Consider the following 17,024-nt stretch of genomic DNA (forward strand, 5'->3'; position numbering starts at 1 on the left):
AAGGTAGTTTTCAGGTAAATATTGATTAAATATTGCGGTTTGGTGGATCTTAGTGCTATAAAAGGCACTTGAAACATTCAGCATTTCTCAGGATTGTGCTGACACGCCATGTTGGACTGTGGTCCTGCTGCAGTAAGGTGGTGTTTGTCCCTCTGAGGTCAGTGGTAGGAGGACCATCCCTTTAGTGCAAAGAGATGTTTAGCATTCAGTGTTGACTTCTGCATGAGGACTAGAGTGAGCATTGGTAAGTATGGATCATACTGGAAGCAGGAAAGATGGGGAAATGTGTAATCAATGTTGTGGTCTGATAGCTGAGGGTCCTCATCTGCAGCCACTCAGCTGGCATCTTATATATATAGTTCATGACAGTGGTGCCCAGCCAAGAACAAAGTTTCCAAGATTTATACCTAAGGTTGACTTTGCACTTTGAGAGCACTTGGGGTAAAAAGTGAAGCATGTTCATAAGTCTTCTAAGAAACAAAGTTTAAACAAAATATTGTTAAATTTGTGTATAAGCAACGAAAAATGCCTGTGTTAGACAAAAAAATAAGATTTAAAGGGTAAAGAGGACTTGTGGAGACAAAGAGAGGGAAATAGGTTTAGCAAGTTGCCGCCTGAATGAAAGGAAAAAAACCTGAGCTGCAAACTCATCAAAAACACAGTTGTTAATTGAAAAGCTGACAGACCTGTAACTACAGCAGCGCTTCTGGCCGCCACTATAATAAATGTAACTGTACATTTAGAGTAATTTGCTAATTTGCCTAAGTAACACCCACAGACAGCAACATGACATAAATACATTAGTGGAAGCAACAACTATAACCAGCTCATACAGTTTCTTGGCTGCTGGATGGATGGATCAGATGAGCTGGAAAAGATTTACAAAACAAAATAGAAATGGAATTGTTAACAATATTGCGGTATACAGGATTTCTTTATTTTCCTGTTTCCCAAGAATGCTTTAAGGCCTGTAGGTGCCTGTACATATTGTAGCATGTAAGTAACATTTTTAACTTGCGTGTGCATGTGTGAACACACCTGGAAAACTTGCAGAGGTGGAGTACGCATCTGCAAAATGCTAAGCATTTCAGAAGCAAAAATGACAAAATTTACATTTCCAGTAGTCTTTCAGGTAAATAATTGAATCTCCAAGACTCAATGTGTAATTATAAATATCTGAAAAGAGTTTCTGTCAATAAATATTCTAAAGGCACATATGCATTGGGTCCACAGGAGAGAGTGGAACCTGTACGATTATTTTTCCTAATACAGGTGTTACAAGTGTCTGAAATTTATACTTCAGAGTTATCCAGATCTTTTCATTTGGCAAATAATGAGTTCAGCCATGTGGCACCTCTTCTGGGCTAGCACTGTTGTCTGTCTCCTGTTGCCGTAACTCTGAATCATGCTGTTGCATTTTATTCTGAAGTCCTACTCATGCCAACTTTTGCCACTGCATATTGACTGGTGTTTCATGTTCTCTAAACACCCTACCTCTAGGTTAGGCTTGAGATCATCACTAAAGATTTCTATGTCATTAACAATACATTTTTAAAATAAAAAATGACAAGATTGCTGCTCTGCAAGGTGGGTCTCATTTTCAATAAAATACTTGTATTTCCTCCCAATCTCCTGTTCTGACTGTCTTCATCCTGATGCAGATTAAGAGTGCAGAAGCAAAGCTAATGAATGCAGCTTTACACAGTTTCTGTCTTTGTTTCCTCTCAGATATACTTAGAAGGTTTCTGTTGAGTTTTTTGAGACAGGTGATGCCTGCTTTCAAGGGCAGAATCCAGTTGATAACTGAATGTGGAGTCAGGTGGAAAGTTTCTGTTGCAGTGCTGCTCTCAGGAAGAACCCATGTGTGTGGGCATATATATTCTTGCCTTCAGCAGGAGGCTGTTGTAAGGTTTTTCACTAAATACGGGTTGTAAAATATTCTTGAACATGAGTCACTTTAAATTATAGTCCATGGATCTAAGGAAGTCACTGAGAAAATGGAGCAGGATAAAACATGGGATAGAGGCAAACAGTGAGACTTCTCTGTGGAATGTGGAGTTTTGACAGCTAAACCCAATCCCTGTCTTGCTTGAAGGCTTGATCTTAATGTCAGGGCGAAGAGGGCAGCAGACCCCTCTGGCTGACCCAAGTCCTGACTCTGTAAGACCTCCTCAGTACAAGCTGATAAAGACCACAGCTCTGCGAGAAGAGAGCTGACACTATTTTATGAAGTGTTACGGCCAGTCGTCTTTGAACCCTAATTTCTGTCAGAGAGTTATCATCACTGTCACAGTAAGTGATACTTGCAGCACAAATGGCGATTAACTGGAAGTAAATAGTAGAGCAGAAGTCTGCAGACTGGTTTTTAAGGTTGATGAGTTGAAAGTAGTTTCAACACATTAATGCTAAGCATGCTAAATCATAGTGTGCCCTGAAAAAGACAGTAATGTCATTCACCCGAAATCACCAGGAATTACAGTAACGTGTAGTAGTTCGGTTGGTTCAAATGTGTGAGCATATTATAGGCATTGATAATAGTTTGTGAGTCTGTCTGTTCTCTTTTATCAGATTTTCCATAAAACAAGTAATTTGTTTGTTTTTCACTGTTTTAGGTAGCCTGCCCTATGAATACAAGATTGTGATAGCAGGAAATCATGAATTGACCTTTGACCAGGAATTCATGGCTGACTTAATCAAGCAGGACTTTTACTATTTCCCCTCTGTTTCTAAGCTGAAGCCAGAGAGCTATGAAAATGTACAGTCTCTTCTAACAAACTGCATCTATCTTCAAGACTCTGAAGTGACGGTGAGGGGATTCAGAATATATGGCTCCCCTTGGTAAGCCGGTTCTTAAGCATACATAAAAAAAATATTGTTGATTGCTATCACATCAGCCATTTCGTATGCATCAGCTATATTTGGATTGCTGTGTTAGGAATAAAAGTAATACTCGGTTTGATAAAGTTTTTTTATTTTCTTGTAATGAATTATTCCTGTGACAAAATAATGTACTTGTACTATGGGTATTGTTAACCAAATAATGATGGGAAAAAGGTAGTGTGCTCTTTAAACTCTCAGCCAGAAGCAGTTCTCTAACATAGTCCACGTAGGGGGTTTTTGTGTCCTAAAATATGTTTTCTATACTTAGTGAGTTTGTATAATTACAGGTTAATTTTATTGCAAGGATACATTCTTTTGACAATTTCCGTCCTACAGATAATACTTAAGGTTCATTAGTGTATACAGTAGTCATTTAACTCAGCAAGCTTGTTTCAGTATTTGTTTAGGCAATTTTTTTTATTATCCCTCAGAATCTTACTTTCTTTTATACAGTAATAGCTTTCCTCAAGGTATAGTTGAGCTTCTAAAGTCAACAAATCAGTGGCAACCTAGTATTTCATGGATTTTGCTCTACTGCATAGAGTGAACACTTAGAACTCCTTGACAGTACTGGAGACAGATGGGTTTTGGCTTCCTGACCTCCACCTTGGACCTCGTATGTGCTGCTTCTGTGTCTCTTACTTATGTTACTTTGTTATTTCCGCTAACAGGACTGTAAATTGGGTCTTTTATGATCATTCGGTATACATGTAAAATCAGTAAAAATTTATTTTAAAAGGCAGGTTTTTAAGGGAATCTGTTATTCTTCCTTTTAAAATCACATCAGGCTGGAATGTAGCAAACAAGTTGTCAAACCTGGTGTATATACCCCAATGTGAATTTTCAGTGTGAATAAACTGTGAAATCTCTTGGAATTTTTTTTTAATGAAAATTGGCATTTTCCCATTTGGTTACTTGAGATGGGTGTTAATTTTGTCTGAGCTTATTATTCTACATTTGTCTACATTAAATAGCTTCCCTCTTAAATGCACCCTTCTCTCTCTCCCTCTTAGATCTCCAGTTCTTCCTGGGTATTTTCAACCTACCCACCTGCTGTGTTGTAGTTCATCTTCCTCTTGTGTCTACTGTGTATTCAATCAAAGTACAATTTACTTCATTTTCCAAATTATTAGGGAAGATATTAGATGGTATCAGTCCCAATATTAACTTCTGAGAAATGCCACTTGGCATCTCTTCCCATTTTGATGTTCAACTGTAAATACTGTAATTATGCTCTGTTTACAATATGTCTGGCAACTTCATATCTTCATTGCAATATTCGTAACCAGGCACCATATTTCCAGTGTCAGTAATAATTTTCTAGGCAATAAAGTACCAAAAGTCTCATTAAAGCCTAGATAAATTAAATTAAAGCAAAACACTATCTATAAAGTAGCACTAAGTAGAGGCTAAAGGAAACCATTTGAACTTTCTGTGTATGATTAGATCTGTAAAAATCTGTTGAGAGAACTTTTGTCCACCCACTAACCCATAAATAATGTTTCTGTAAAATCAGATCTGCTGCATTCCCTTTATGCGCTAATCCTGTCATTTTGCACAAGTTGTCTAAGCTATCTGGCATGACCTATTCTTCATGAAAAAAGATTGCTTTCCATCTTTTACGCATCTTCAGGTTATATCTAAACTTCCACACTACATGTTTCACAGTGTTGCTGACTCATTTCCCACCCCTTTATGGTCCTGGAAGATGAGTGTTGTAGGGTCCTTTGAAGATCTTTGCTTACTCCATATGGGAAAAAGTCTTGATGAAAGTCTTCCAACCAAACTGTTTTTTTTCCTTGTTATTATGCAATGCTGAATGAAGTTTCCATGCTAATTGATGTCATGTCCAGTGGAAACAGCAACAACAACAGTAGCAATAATAAGTCGCTCTTCATTAGTTTATCAGAAGACCAGATGCAGAAGGAACAAAGTCACATCAGCCAGCCCACCAGTCAGAAAACTCAGGAAGAGAAACAGCTATTTTGTGTGGGTTAAACTAGCTGCCTGCTAGATGGAAGGCTGTAGTACAAGTCTGTGCCTACTGATCACCACTGTTCTTTAACATTTATTTTTGTTTCTATACTTCATTCACCCTGAAAAGAGAGGTTTGTCATAGCCTCTCTGGGAAATCAATCTCAGTTTCTTTGTACATCGTAGTAATGTAATCTCTAAAAACCTACAGAACTTTGGTGAACTTTCCATGGTGAATCTTTTTTTGCCCTTGCATCATGAAGCCAGTCCTTTAGAAAATGCTTATGAACCTAGTCAAGACTTCAAGATTTAGAGTTCTTTAAGATCTCAGAACTCAATGAGAAAGCTAAATTTCATGCAGTTGCTTGTTTAGTGTCCTAAAATAATTTTCTCTTCCAGCCTTGAAAATAGGCATCTAGCTTTTTGAAGGGACTTGTTTAATTGGAGAACTACCAATTATGCTTATGTTTGTTGTCCATACATGGCTCTATTTAATGAGAAGGTGAGCTATCTAGAAATTAAAAGACTGGGGCCCCAGATCCTACCTTTCCATTTCTGGTTACAGCCCTGCCCTTCTGTCTTACTTCACCTTTTGTAAAAATAAGCGCAAGCTAGAGATATCCCTCCTTTATAAAACAAGTTAATCAATAGTTGCAAAGTACTTAGAGAATGCTGGAGTAAGGTCTGAGTGAATGCCAACCAGTATTAACGTAGTGTGTTTACCTGTAGCCATCTGCATTTTTATTTATGACCTGTACACAATTAGATTGTACTTCCGCTTAAGATGTTTTAGTTGCAAAGTAAACCATGAGAGCTTGATCGGTTTGCGTAACATGCCAGTCTCTAAGGCCTTTTAAATATGTACCATTTGTGTGTGGTTAAATATTTTCAATAGCACTTGGGTATTTTGACCTCTATTATTATCTAGAACTCAGTGGTTATTTTGAATTACATAGAAGAAATGGGACACTGTTTTGTCTCAGAAACCCATGCTCTAACTCTCCTGGGCTCCAAGGGCAAGATTTCAAGAGCCAAGTTGAGCCTCTACTCACTAACAAAAATTTAACTGCCTTAAATGTTAATTACACTGGTATTATCATCAAGCAGGGAGCATCCATTTTGAAATGCAAGCTGCAAAGCACAGAAGCTGCTATTTAGGAATTAGTATTTGCAACACCGGTATCTTGGACCATGGATTATCAGTATAGATGATGAGGGAGAGGAGTAGAAAAACATTAGGTGCTTCATGAGAAATTTGGGAATACCAAGATGTTAAATGTGTCCAGAGCAATCTTGAATTTTAAGGGTGGCTGTGTTTGGCCTGGGGGGCTGATGCTTTTGACAGTGCACCATACGGTGTTGGTTGCCAGATCTGGATGAGCAGGGCATCAGTGAGAATGCAACGTACTTCCTTCTAGTGTAGCCCAGACACTGGGAACCATTGGGGGTTTTTTCCATATAAAGGCTGGACACCGTGATTTTTTTCATAAAAAGCTAGGCACAGGAAGATGCACTCTGGTTTCACCCCAGCAAAACCCTGGACATGGCCAGAACATATTCACAGTCCTGGAAGCAATCTTGTGTAAAGAATAGCCATAGTTGCTATGAATGTAAAACAAAGACCTTGGTTCCTCAATAGCATTTATTGTAAATTGGAAAGCTTCTGGATGGAAAGTACTTTTAAACACCCCAATTTATTCTGGGCTGCTATGAGAAAAGTCAAACTGGCAGATAGAATAACCCAAATAATTCTTTATAATGATTCTATATAATGTACTTTTGACTGCTAAGCCTCCCCAAAGATGAAGCCATTTTCCAGAGGGGTTTAATTTGTTTTTCAGTAACATACAAAATCATAACATAGAAGTAAAAATACAGCAAGCAAGAACAGCAGAGGGGTGTCAGAGAATCCATCCTTAGATGTTTTCAAGACTTGGCTAGACAGTCGTGACTGACCAGATCTACTGGTGGTGAGTGGTAGGGAGTGGTAGGTTGGACTAAAGATCTCCAAAGGTCCTTTTCGAGCAATGCTTCTGTGATTCTGTCAGTCCCAATATGGAGCTAGAGCTAGGTGTCAGTGTTGGTACCTGAAATGAACAGGTATCAACGAAGTCCCTACAATAGGGAGCTCTGCTGTTGATATCAAACTCCCTACAAGCAGTAGATGGTCCCGATAGGTGGTTTGGAAGTCAGGAAGCTGGGATAATAGTGGAAATTTGAATTTGGATTTGAAGGAGAAGGTCTTTTCTGTGTCATCAGACTGGATATTATCTCTATGATGACATCATTCATGCAACGATTTTAATAAATAATTAGTGAGTGTTTCAGTTATAGATTTTCAGCCTTCTATTATAGTTCATTACCCCCACAATGTGTTATTATTTTTCAGGTAAGAGTTTTAGTGTTCGCTACAGCTGGAATGAAGATAGGCTATACAGTCCACTTGTGCCTCTGCACTGCTAAAGATTTTAATTGCACAATTACACACTGTGTTTGCACAAAAACCCCTGATGCATTCAGTGAGTAAGATCTGCTGTGCTTGCTGAATGAGTCAACTATATATTATTCCTTTTATAGTCATTATTCAGAATTGCCATGTAGAAATAAACGCCTATAAAGGTGCATGTACATTTTTGTATCAACATGAGAACACCTCTCTGAGGTTCATACTTGCATGTATGATCCTGAGTGTTGCTACATCTGCTTTTCTGCTGCACAAGGTTCCAATAATGGACTCTGCCCTACTACGTGTTTTTTCCACTGAGATTTTTACAACTCAAGGAGTAAGTTGGCCCTCTGTTCTCCTGTTGCATGCAATAACTAACGATAAGACCTGAAGACTAGTGAATTGACCCCTGATGAATAATCAGAAGCTGTTTGTGTCTGGCAAATGTTATACTGGCTGTTCCCCCAATGTCTAATGTTGCACCCCTGCCTCAAATTTATAGAAAAGATGTGCATCTGCAGAAGAACAGGTATTCTGTGTTATCCTCTGATCTTGTGGAAAATGGCAGGAATTCCAGTGGCATTTTCTATTAAAAGGTGGATTATTGTGCATTAATGGCATGGTAAGAGTACACATTTTACTTGACATAGCGAGAGAAACGCAAGTGGCAGAAGGAAAACATCTTCTCCATAGCCACTGAATTTCCATAATGCTTCTAAGCAGCTGTACACAACTGCAAGAGAAACTTTAGTCCTCCTGCTTTCAAACAGGCATACAAGGTGGCAGGAGAGCATTTTATCTCTTTCAGTGCTTTTTTTCATTTTCCACAATGTGGGAAAGGAAGGGACAATCAAAGCCCTCTTGCCAAACTTATGACAATTTCATTATTCTAAATGACGTATTGGCCTGGATAGCTTAAAGAAGCCCTTTAGTATGAGATTGCCTCCAGACTCATTACCCAGAGACTGGCTTTTTGCTTGGCTTTGATTATCTGGAGGGATCTATTCCTGTGAAACAGAACCTCATTTTTCTTTTTGCAGAATCACAGGTTTTTCTAGTGTCTATGTATTCTCATTTCCGCCTTCATTCTTTTGTTATAGGCCATCTGGAACTTAGAAACTTTCATTTCCCAGTCAGGGAAAATGGGAGAGCAAAGATTAATATCAGCCTAGAAAGACATTTGTGACCATTTTTCCTGAAGTGACAGATGCCCAGACTGGACTCCTGGGTTTTTGTAGCTTTTCTCCAATGGAATGTTGATTAGATGTGGCGCCCGCATGTTTACACACGGGCCAACAGCTCTCGTACAACACTGTTGTTTAGATAATGGGAACTGAGTGAAGAAAGTTAGGGGTGTGTATGTGGGGAATGTTTTTTTTCTGTTCAAGTATTGTTTTTACTGATCAGCTTTCTGGGTCAGGGCCATTCAGTGAGCTCTGGCTATGTCAGAGAAGATGGTGGAATTCCTTCTGGTGTAAGACATCAACCTGTAGGTTGCATTAGTGAGTATCAGCCACCAGCTCAGCCCAAAGCAACCTTGACAGGGGGCTTATTCTCCAAATCATCATCCCACTTTGGTGTGAGGGCTGGAAATTTGTTTGAACCTATTGGCCCTTTTCCTGGTGCACTGCAGCTACCTGTACTGTTCCAGTATGCAGCCAAGTGTCTTCACTTCAGCTGCATAGTCCAGTGTGATCAGTAGTGCTTAGCTATCGGTGTGTAACTCTCATCTGATTTGTTATTTTCTTGTCTGATTTCTTTTTTCATCACAAAGTAGGTGACTGTGTTATGCTCCTTCGCAAATGTTCTCTCTCTCATGTGTGTGCGCACGCACACATGTGTGTACTTTGGATAGAAAGACTGGTAACTTCCATGTGTAATTGAGGTAGTTTCAAAGAGCACGCAAAGGGCAAAATGAGGCAGACTTAATTTTTGTTTCACACTGACTCTAGGCCACCCATATCCTAGGTCTCCGTTTCAGTGCCTTCCTCCTCCATCTTTTCAAGAACAGCTATAATAGTCTCTTTCATTCCTCACTGAACTCAGTTTCCATCAGTAAAATAATGTAACAAAGATTTATAGATTCATTTCATGAGAGGGACACGCTTTCATTTTGCCAGTGATGAATCATCTAATGTTTACTTTCCCAGACCTTGTACAAATCTTTACAGTCATTGAGGTGAACATCAATTAAAATGAAATTGTATTAAAATAAAGTATTGACTTCATTTAACATAATATACCTCCCAAGTTGGGAGTGTGGCTTCCAGATAGAGCAGAGCAGTAGCAGCAGTGCAAGATGTTGTATTGCAGGTTTCATTCCCTGTAAAATTCTGCCTCAGAGTGACCACTCTGATTCTTAGTTCTTATGCCCCCTTTCAAATCTGAAAAAAAACTATTCAGTACCTTGCACATGACTAAAATAATAGGAACTCAAAAATTTACGTTACTGGACAAAACCATACTAGACGTTTTTCTAAGTAAAATAGCTGATCCTGCTGTGTTCTCTTCTTTCTGCACCCTCACTTCGTCAAAATATAAAAATACAAATAATTAAAGTGCAATTGCTTCTGTACTGTTTTCTAAAGCATAAAATACCACTCTAAAATTCTTGCAAACCTCAGATTAAGTAGAGTTTTGAGCAGGTGGCTCGTTTTCATGTCTAGCTCTGTCAGTGCTACAGTTTTGTGTGGATGGATGTGGAAATGCTGGATGTGGATATATCACAGAGTGCTGGGCTTTGGTTGCTCAGAAATATGTTTTAAAAATGGTAGATGTTCCCTGATTTTTAAAGTTGGGCACTATTTGAATTTTTTTTGATTAGTGACTTTGAGGCAGGCAACATAAACGAGTAATTTAGGTAGACTGGCATGGTTCTTGAAGAAAATGAAAATCATCAGTGGGAGTAATAGACTCCACTCATTATTTAGAATTGAGGCATCTCAAGTTTCAGAAATTTTGGGGAGAAGGTTGGCATCTAAGCCTACCTGATGTGGCTGCATTACTATGGTTAGAATGCTAAAGATGTTTTATTTCAGGCATTCAGTAAAAGGTAGGTAAGATGTGACAGATGTGTGAGAAATAGCATGTGTTTAGAAGAGAGAAAGCAAAATTCATCATCCTGTTAAAATACATTAATTAACAGTCTGAGGCACATAGATACAGGCTTACTTGTATTTTAGTAGAATGCTGGAGTGATATTTTTATTTTCTCTTCCATACTTATCAGAAACTATTTCCCATTTTGGAAAGTGCTGCTTCTAAAAACACTTAAACCCACAATACACTGTAGTTTAGTTTGCAGCATACGGAAGATCGTAAGAATGGTTTTTCCTGCAAAATTATTTTGATCTATTAAATTCAGCTGTTCAGGGAAGGTGGTGGGGAGAAATGTAAGATACTGAACTCCTGAAGTGTGAAAGGTTTTCCAGTGGCAGAAAGCGAGACTAAAGAGTGCATTCTGGCTGTTCTAACATCAGAAACAGATCACTGGGTCGTTTTTCTCCTCATTTTTTCTTTTTTTTTTACTGATGACACTTTGCTAAAATTGGTGCATTTCGTGTGATAAACATGTCTTGGAAAGCGTTTTTTTTACATGACTTGGAAATACAGGAAATGTGAGTCTCATTCAGTAGGCACTAGGTATACAGGTGCTATTGCTCCTGTGAGCAATCACAGTGAATTCAGGAGAGGTCTTTTTAATGAGAACTGCAGTACAAATTAAGTGACTGAAATGAATTAGCAAGAATTATTAACATTGCTGAAAAAAATGTGTATGGAACAAAATAAAAATTTCACAGACTCCAAGAATTTTCTATAGCATGTTAATGGAATGTAGTTGTTATTAACTAATTAAACTCTGCAATAGGGCGAATGAAAATGTAAACTGAACTACACCTAGTGTAGCCCATAAATATCATCAAAGTCAGACCAATGTGATAAATTCTAGTTATTATGTGCTCCTGAGAAATTTTATTTTTCCTGCTCCTGTGAAATTTTATTTTTCCATTTCCTACAAGATTTTTTTAAAGTCACAGCAGTTTAGAATATCCCTTTTTTCTTTTCTTGTTAACAAACGTTCCAGAAGATGTTTTCTCTCAAATAAAATTCCTTCCCAGCATTGCCCAGGGCTGAGAAGTCCGGAACAGTTCAATCCTAGAATAGTCACAATAGAGGAAAACCAGTAAGTCAAACAGCTTTGCATGCTACTTAGTTGTACGTGTTTGCATTTTAGGGATATGGATCAATTCTCTAACACATTTCACAGTGACCTCTTGCAGAGTGAGCTTAATCAGTTCCTGAAGCCAAAGATGCTTTGCATCCACTTTGCAGTTGTGTTCCTCCACTGTGTCTGTACAACTGTGCAGGACATTACACTGCCCATGTGTGCGTGTACGCTCAATATAGACCAGAAGTTATGTTGATTTCACATAACATTTTTGGGCAGGTTCTGTTACTTGTAATGTCTGAACACATTGTGTGGCTTTATATTTCTGTATCTGAGTGGGGATTTGCATTTGCTTGTTTTGTTGCAAATGTTTCTGGCTTTAGTTAAATTTGAGAGCTGTCGAAAAATACATTGCTTTAGTTTAATTAGCTTGGTAGAAAAAAGTCCTTTCTCGGGCAGTAATTATTAGTTGTATATTATTAAAAGGAAGTAGTTCACATTCAGTTACTTAGCAGAAATAATTGAATCTTCTGATCCAGTAAACTAGCTCACTTTGGATTCAGCTGGTTTTTAATTTAAGACCTATAGAAGAGGAGACCTGTAATCTCACTACAGGGAATTGGCTTCACTTTCCTGCAGTTCATAAACCACAAGAGTGAAATTGCAATCCCCCACAGCAGTTTTCTCTTTATTTTTCACATTTGCTTGAAAGTTTAATTTTATGAGACAGAGCTGATTTTAAAGTTTAAAGTGCTTTTTTTTGTTGTTTTGGTGCATTTTTCCCATTTTTTTCTTGAACAAAAGGACTACCAGCTCTATCTGTAGTCTGGGCTGTAGTCTCAGACAGCAGCAATTTCAGGATGTTTCAAAGATGTAAACACAGTTGGGTACTGCAATGAGCCCTTTGGCGATATTCCAAGAGAAACACAAATAGCTAACTAGTTTGGAGCGGATCTACAAGGAGCTGATTCTCAGCTGGAGTAAACTGGCAGAGCTCCACTGGCTTTTGAGCCCTTTACACCTGGTGAGAATCAGCCTCCCTACTTCACAGTAGCTTGTGTGTATGCATTTTCCCTCGGTTTTTACATGGGAGACGGGTTACTACATCAAGAAGTAGATGGTGACTTTACATTATGCTCTATGTGAAGAACTGTAAGTAGAGCCACCACCACAGGAACTAATTGTAACACAGTTATCTAAGTTCTTTCTCTTTTCCCAGACCAGATTTTGAGGGGAAAAGTAATTTACCACTTGTTGTGAAGCTGTTTAACATCAGAACACTTCCTTTGGATTTGTTGTTCATAAATTAATTTTATTTAATAAATTAGCATCGTTTAATATGAATTAATATGGGGATTTTCTTCCCCAGTAAGAAATGAGAATAAATTGGAACCAATATTAAAACAGAGGGCTGCACCTGTGTGTATCAAATATTTCTAATTACATCATTTACAACAGATAAGTATATGATTGTTTTTAAGGTTATCTCAGAATTCCTAGCTAGCTGGATGAGCATCCAGGTGTTAAAGCTGTACCTTTTTGGTATAGAAAGTTATATTGCAGCAGTTGGTTTCCACCACTGCACTGTGGGGTGAATTTAGGACTGCAGGAAAACAGGAATTTGGAATTTAGGATTGCTTGGATGTTGTTTGCTTCAGGTAGAAACATGGCATATGAAGTATCAGTATGTGCTTTTCTAAACAAGAAGTGAGTTCATCTGTTGCTAAATTGAAAATGTTAAAAATAATACACTTCATGCATATATGCACACATGCTGTATTAATTTATTAGTTTTGGAAGCATTTTTATACTTGTTTAACTCAAAATGGCTTTGAATTTTCTAAGGAAAAGAAGGTAAAAAAACAAAAAGGAAAGGAAAAGGAAAGAACTGGCAGACAGTTAGTCCATATGGCCTAATTACTCCTGGTATTTGGAGTAAAGAATGTAAACCTGGTGAGTTACTAAACTGAGAAGTGGCTACTATGAGGGCCTTTTTTATCGATTCTCCGTGCACCTATTACACATCCTACATATTTTAGTCACGTTTCATCTGGGAGAGTCCCTCCAGGAGCTGCATCATAAAAAACCCCAGAAGTATAGCGTCTCCATTTGAAGGGATATTCCGTCTCCTCAGTTAGCAAACTTCTGCAAAGTCTTAGAGGACTACAGTAAGCACTAACTAGCTGGATATGTGGACGAACATTCTTTTTCTTTAGCTGTCTGGTCATCTGATAGTGAAAAACTGTGAAGATGCCATGCGTAGATGGGCCTCAAGTTATTTTTCCTTACTGATTGGCCCATTCATGGCAAGTTTCACATTTAAAATGAGATGATGACTGTACTGTGGACAGAGGGGCTGTTAACTCCTCCTCCCTGTTAACCCTTCTTTCTGTGACTATCAGCTCTCAGTATCTGAAGTACAGTCTGGATAACCTATTTTTACATATTGAGAATCAGAGAGACTGAGGGAACAGGCTCACACATCAGGATCTCAAGACCTTAGCCTTGCATTAAATTCATAAGACTGTACTGAAAGTCTGTACCCTCAGTATTGAATCTCTTGGCTAATTATTCCAAATTAGCTTGTACGTTTGTTTGTTGGGTTTATTTTATTATTTTAAAAAAAATATCAGATGGGATATTATCATTTGGCTCCCAGCAGAATGAAATAAACTGTTTGCATTTGGTGTTAGCATGTTTTAAATTCAGTCTTTCATTAATTTTTCTCCTTACCTGTTATCTTCTGTTTTCTTCTTATGAAGATTAAGTAATTTAATTTTATTTTTCATTGTTTTATAACAGATTAATATTTAGAAATGATCGGTTCCTGTTAGTCGCAGCTCATTCTTTCTTCTTTCCAGTCAGAGATGTATGAAATCCTTTACTAAATAAAAGAGGAATGATTTCATGTGTAACTCATATTGCAAAAGAAATAGTTACTGACAAACGGCCATATTCTGATTTTCACCCTCCTTTCCCTTTGTGAAAACAATAATTTAATTTGGTTCAGAGTTTCAAGGATGACAACCTTGGGTGCAAAGCAAGTAAGGCAAACAAAGAAGAGCACAGCAAACTTGCCCATGGAAGAAATGTTGTCTGTTGTGGCCAACAGACTCATAAAAGATCTGAGTTCAATTTGCTGCTCAGTACAGCCTCCTGAACTAACGCTGTGTAAGCCATCTCGTGTCCTAGCACCTACATTCCCTTCCCTTCTGCTTTCTCCTTTCCACCTGCTGAGCTCTACTTCGTGGCCGTGTGTTCCAAGGGATAATCTTATATGAGATTAACCATCATTTGCATTTATTAGTTTTAAGTATAAGGCCTTAGCTTTCATTAAAAAAGCCCTGGTTCCTATATTATGAATGAGTGAATCTAAGTTTCTTTTTTGCGTAATTTAATTCTTTTTGTATACTGCTTTTATACCTCTTCTCTAAAATTATACCACCCTGTCTCTCTCGCATGGAAGTTAGTCATAAGTCTCCTCATACTCCTCAAAATTTCTGAAACCTGTTTTTCTTTAAATCTCAGTTGTGCTGTTACAATCCTCAGATGCCAAGATGTTGAACTGTATTTCAAAGCCTGTAAACAAACAGTGCCCTGCCAGTCCTTCTTGGCACTAATGGCCTAATAGCTAGTTTCCTGCCTGCTTTGGATAGTCCTCTTGAATGAGAGGAAGAAAAGACAGAAAGATGAGTATTACTTCACAACTGCTTTAGATATAGAAACAGCCAATACCTCACAAAAAAAAAAAAAAAAAGGTGAACTTTTATGAATCCTTCCTTGGAGAGAAAATTGAGTGAAAAGCAGTAGAAATACTCAGTGAACCGGGTAGTTACTTACTGAGGAAAGGCTAAAAAGGCAATTACAGAGATTGAGTAAATTTGACTAATGCACTGATGGGGAATGTAAAAATATGAACACCCGAAGGATGTGAACACCAGGCAGACAAGGAAGGTGTACAGTGTATATAGTACTGTATACCCATGCTCACAGGACTGTAGCTAGTTATAATAGTAAGATTAAATCAATACCAGGAAAAATTAGACTTAAATGTCCAACAGTGAGATTTCTTGGGCTGTGAATCAGGATGTGTTGGAGTTTTGCCTGTGATTGCCAGTGCTGAACCTAACTGCTTTTTGGTGCTCCATGGCCCTCGACCGCTCACTTGTACCAGTATGGCTTTCAGCATGCACAGTCCAATCTTCTAAATATTGAATATGTGCAGCTCTGCGATTGTCAGGAAGGAGAGCAGGAATGAGAAGACTGATACGGTCCCTTCTTTTCCCACAGAGCTTCTTTACAGGCACCGGCCAATATCTGTTTAATTTCTGGGAGGAGAAAAATGGCAGCTGTTGTGGAGGAAAGACTGGAGCAAGTTATGTGTGTTTGTGAACCTTTGAAATTTATTTTGTAAGCAAAGGAATTCTAGTAGGAGAACCTGCCTTTCAGCTGCAAAAAAGATTTCTTTAGGAAACTTTCTAGAAATGAGGAGGTACAATGATCTCTGCATTGTGTTTTAGTTCTGTATTTTTTGCTACTAAGGTGTTTGCAAGATGCTGCCCACCAATCCCTTTGATACGCTAATGGCTATTCAGTCAGTTACCACCCATAGCTCTCCGCGGGTATTGGACTGTGCGAGGGAGTTTTCCCTTGAAGTCAAAGAGAGTAATTGCGTGCCTACTGGTGGCAGGATTTGTCTTATTCAACTGGACAACCCAGATGCAGCTGATGCAGTAAATCTCGCAGTCCTGAAGTTCTTGTGGTAGCTGACACCCCACAAGCACTACGGGCAGTGCTGTGGTGGGAATATTTCTTTGCCTGCCTGCTGGCTGCCTGCCGTGTTCATCTATAGCCGATGACCAACTACTGTGGAGGGTCCCCTTGAGCTGGTAAGTATTCAGAGAGGAAGGAATCCGTTCTTTAAGTTAAAAAATTTAAATTGAACCAAGGTAATGGAGAATCAGATTTCACTCTCTCATTGCTTGTAATAGAAAAATCCATGCACATGGATGGTTTTCCCTAGTCAAGCATCCTGTTTTTTTGTGTCCCCTTTTTGTATGTCTGCTGAGCAGATTGAGATGTGTACCAGTGGTTTGAAAATTTGAAACCAGTGGTTTGAAAAACCTTCGATTTTCACATAAATTACAGGTCAAATCTGTGTAGTGCATCACCACCCTTTACAGTAAATCACACGTAAAACTAAGTTATGCCCCATTTAAATGACAAAAGAATTCTTGGACTACATGGTAGCTCTTTGCAGTAGTAGCCGAATAAAAGAAGAAAAACTAATAAATAATTAAGGTGGTAATATGTTTGACCACTTTTTTTTTTAGCATGACTTTTTTCTGTTATTATTGTAACAGAAATGCTCCTTTCAAAGACAACTAAGGCACTAATGATAGCTAAGAAGGTCATTCCTAGGAGGTTAAACTGGTTTAATTAGAATTTATGAGAAGGTTACTATAAGAGTGCAGAAAGATGTTAAGGGGTTAACCTATAAGAGATTACATTGTAGTCAGTGTTCTGTTAAAGTTTGAATTAATTTTTCCCATGGGTT

General features: G+C 38.2%; 1 protein-coding gene across 1 annotated transcript in view; it reads left to right on the forward strand.

The window, feature by feature from the left end:
- MPPED1 (metallophosphoesterase domain containing 1) overlaps nucleotides 1–17,024 on the forward strand; it is a 48,258-nt gene that overhangs the window by 18,408 nt on the left and 12,826 nt on the right. Inside the window, exon 3 of the mRNA XM_009818161.2 lies at nucleotides 2,613–2,838. Coding sequence (XP_009816463.1) covers nucleotides 2,613–2,838 — 226 coding nt within the window. The remainder of the gene's footprint in view (nucleotides 1–2,612; nucleotides 2,839–17,024) is intronic.

This window comes from Gavia stellata, chromosome 4 (genome assembly GCF_030936135.1).
Source record: "Gavia stellata isolate bGavSte3 chromosome 4, bGavSte3.hap2, whole genome shotgun sequence".
NCBI classification, from domain to species: Eukaryota; Metazoa; Chordata; class Aves; order Gaviiformes; family Gaviidae; genus Gavia; species Gavia stellata.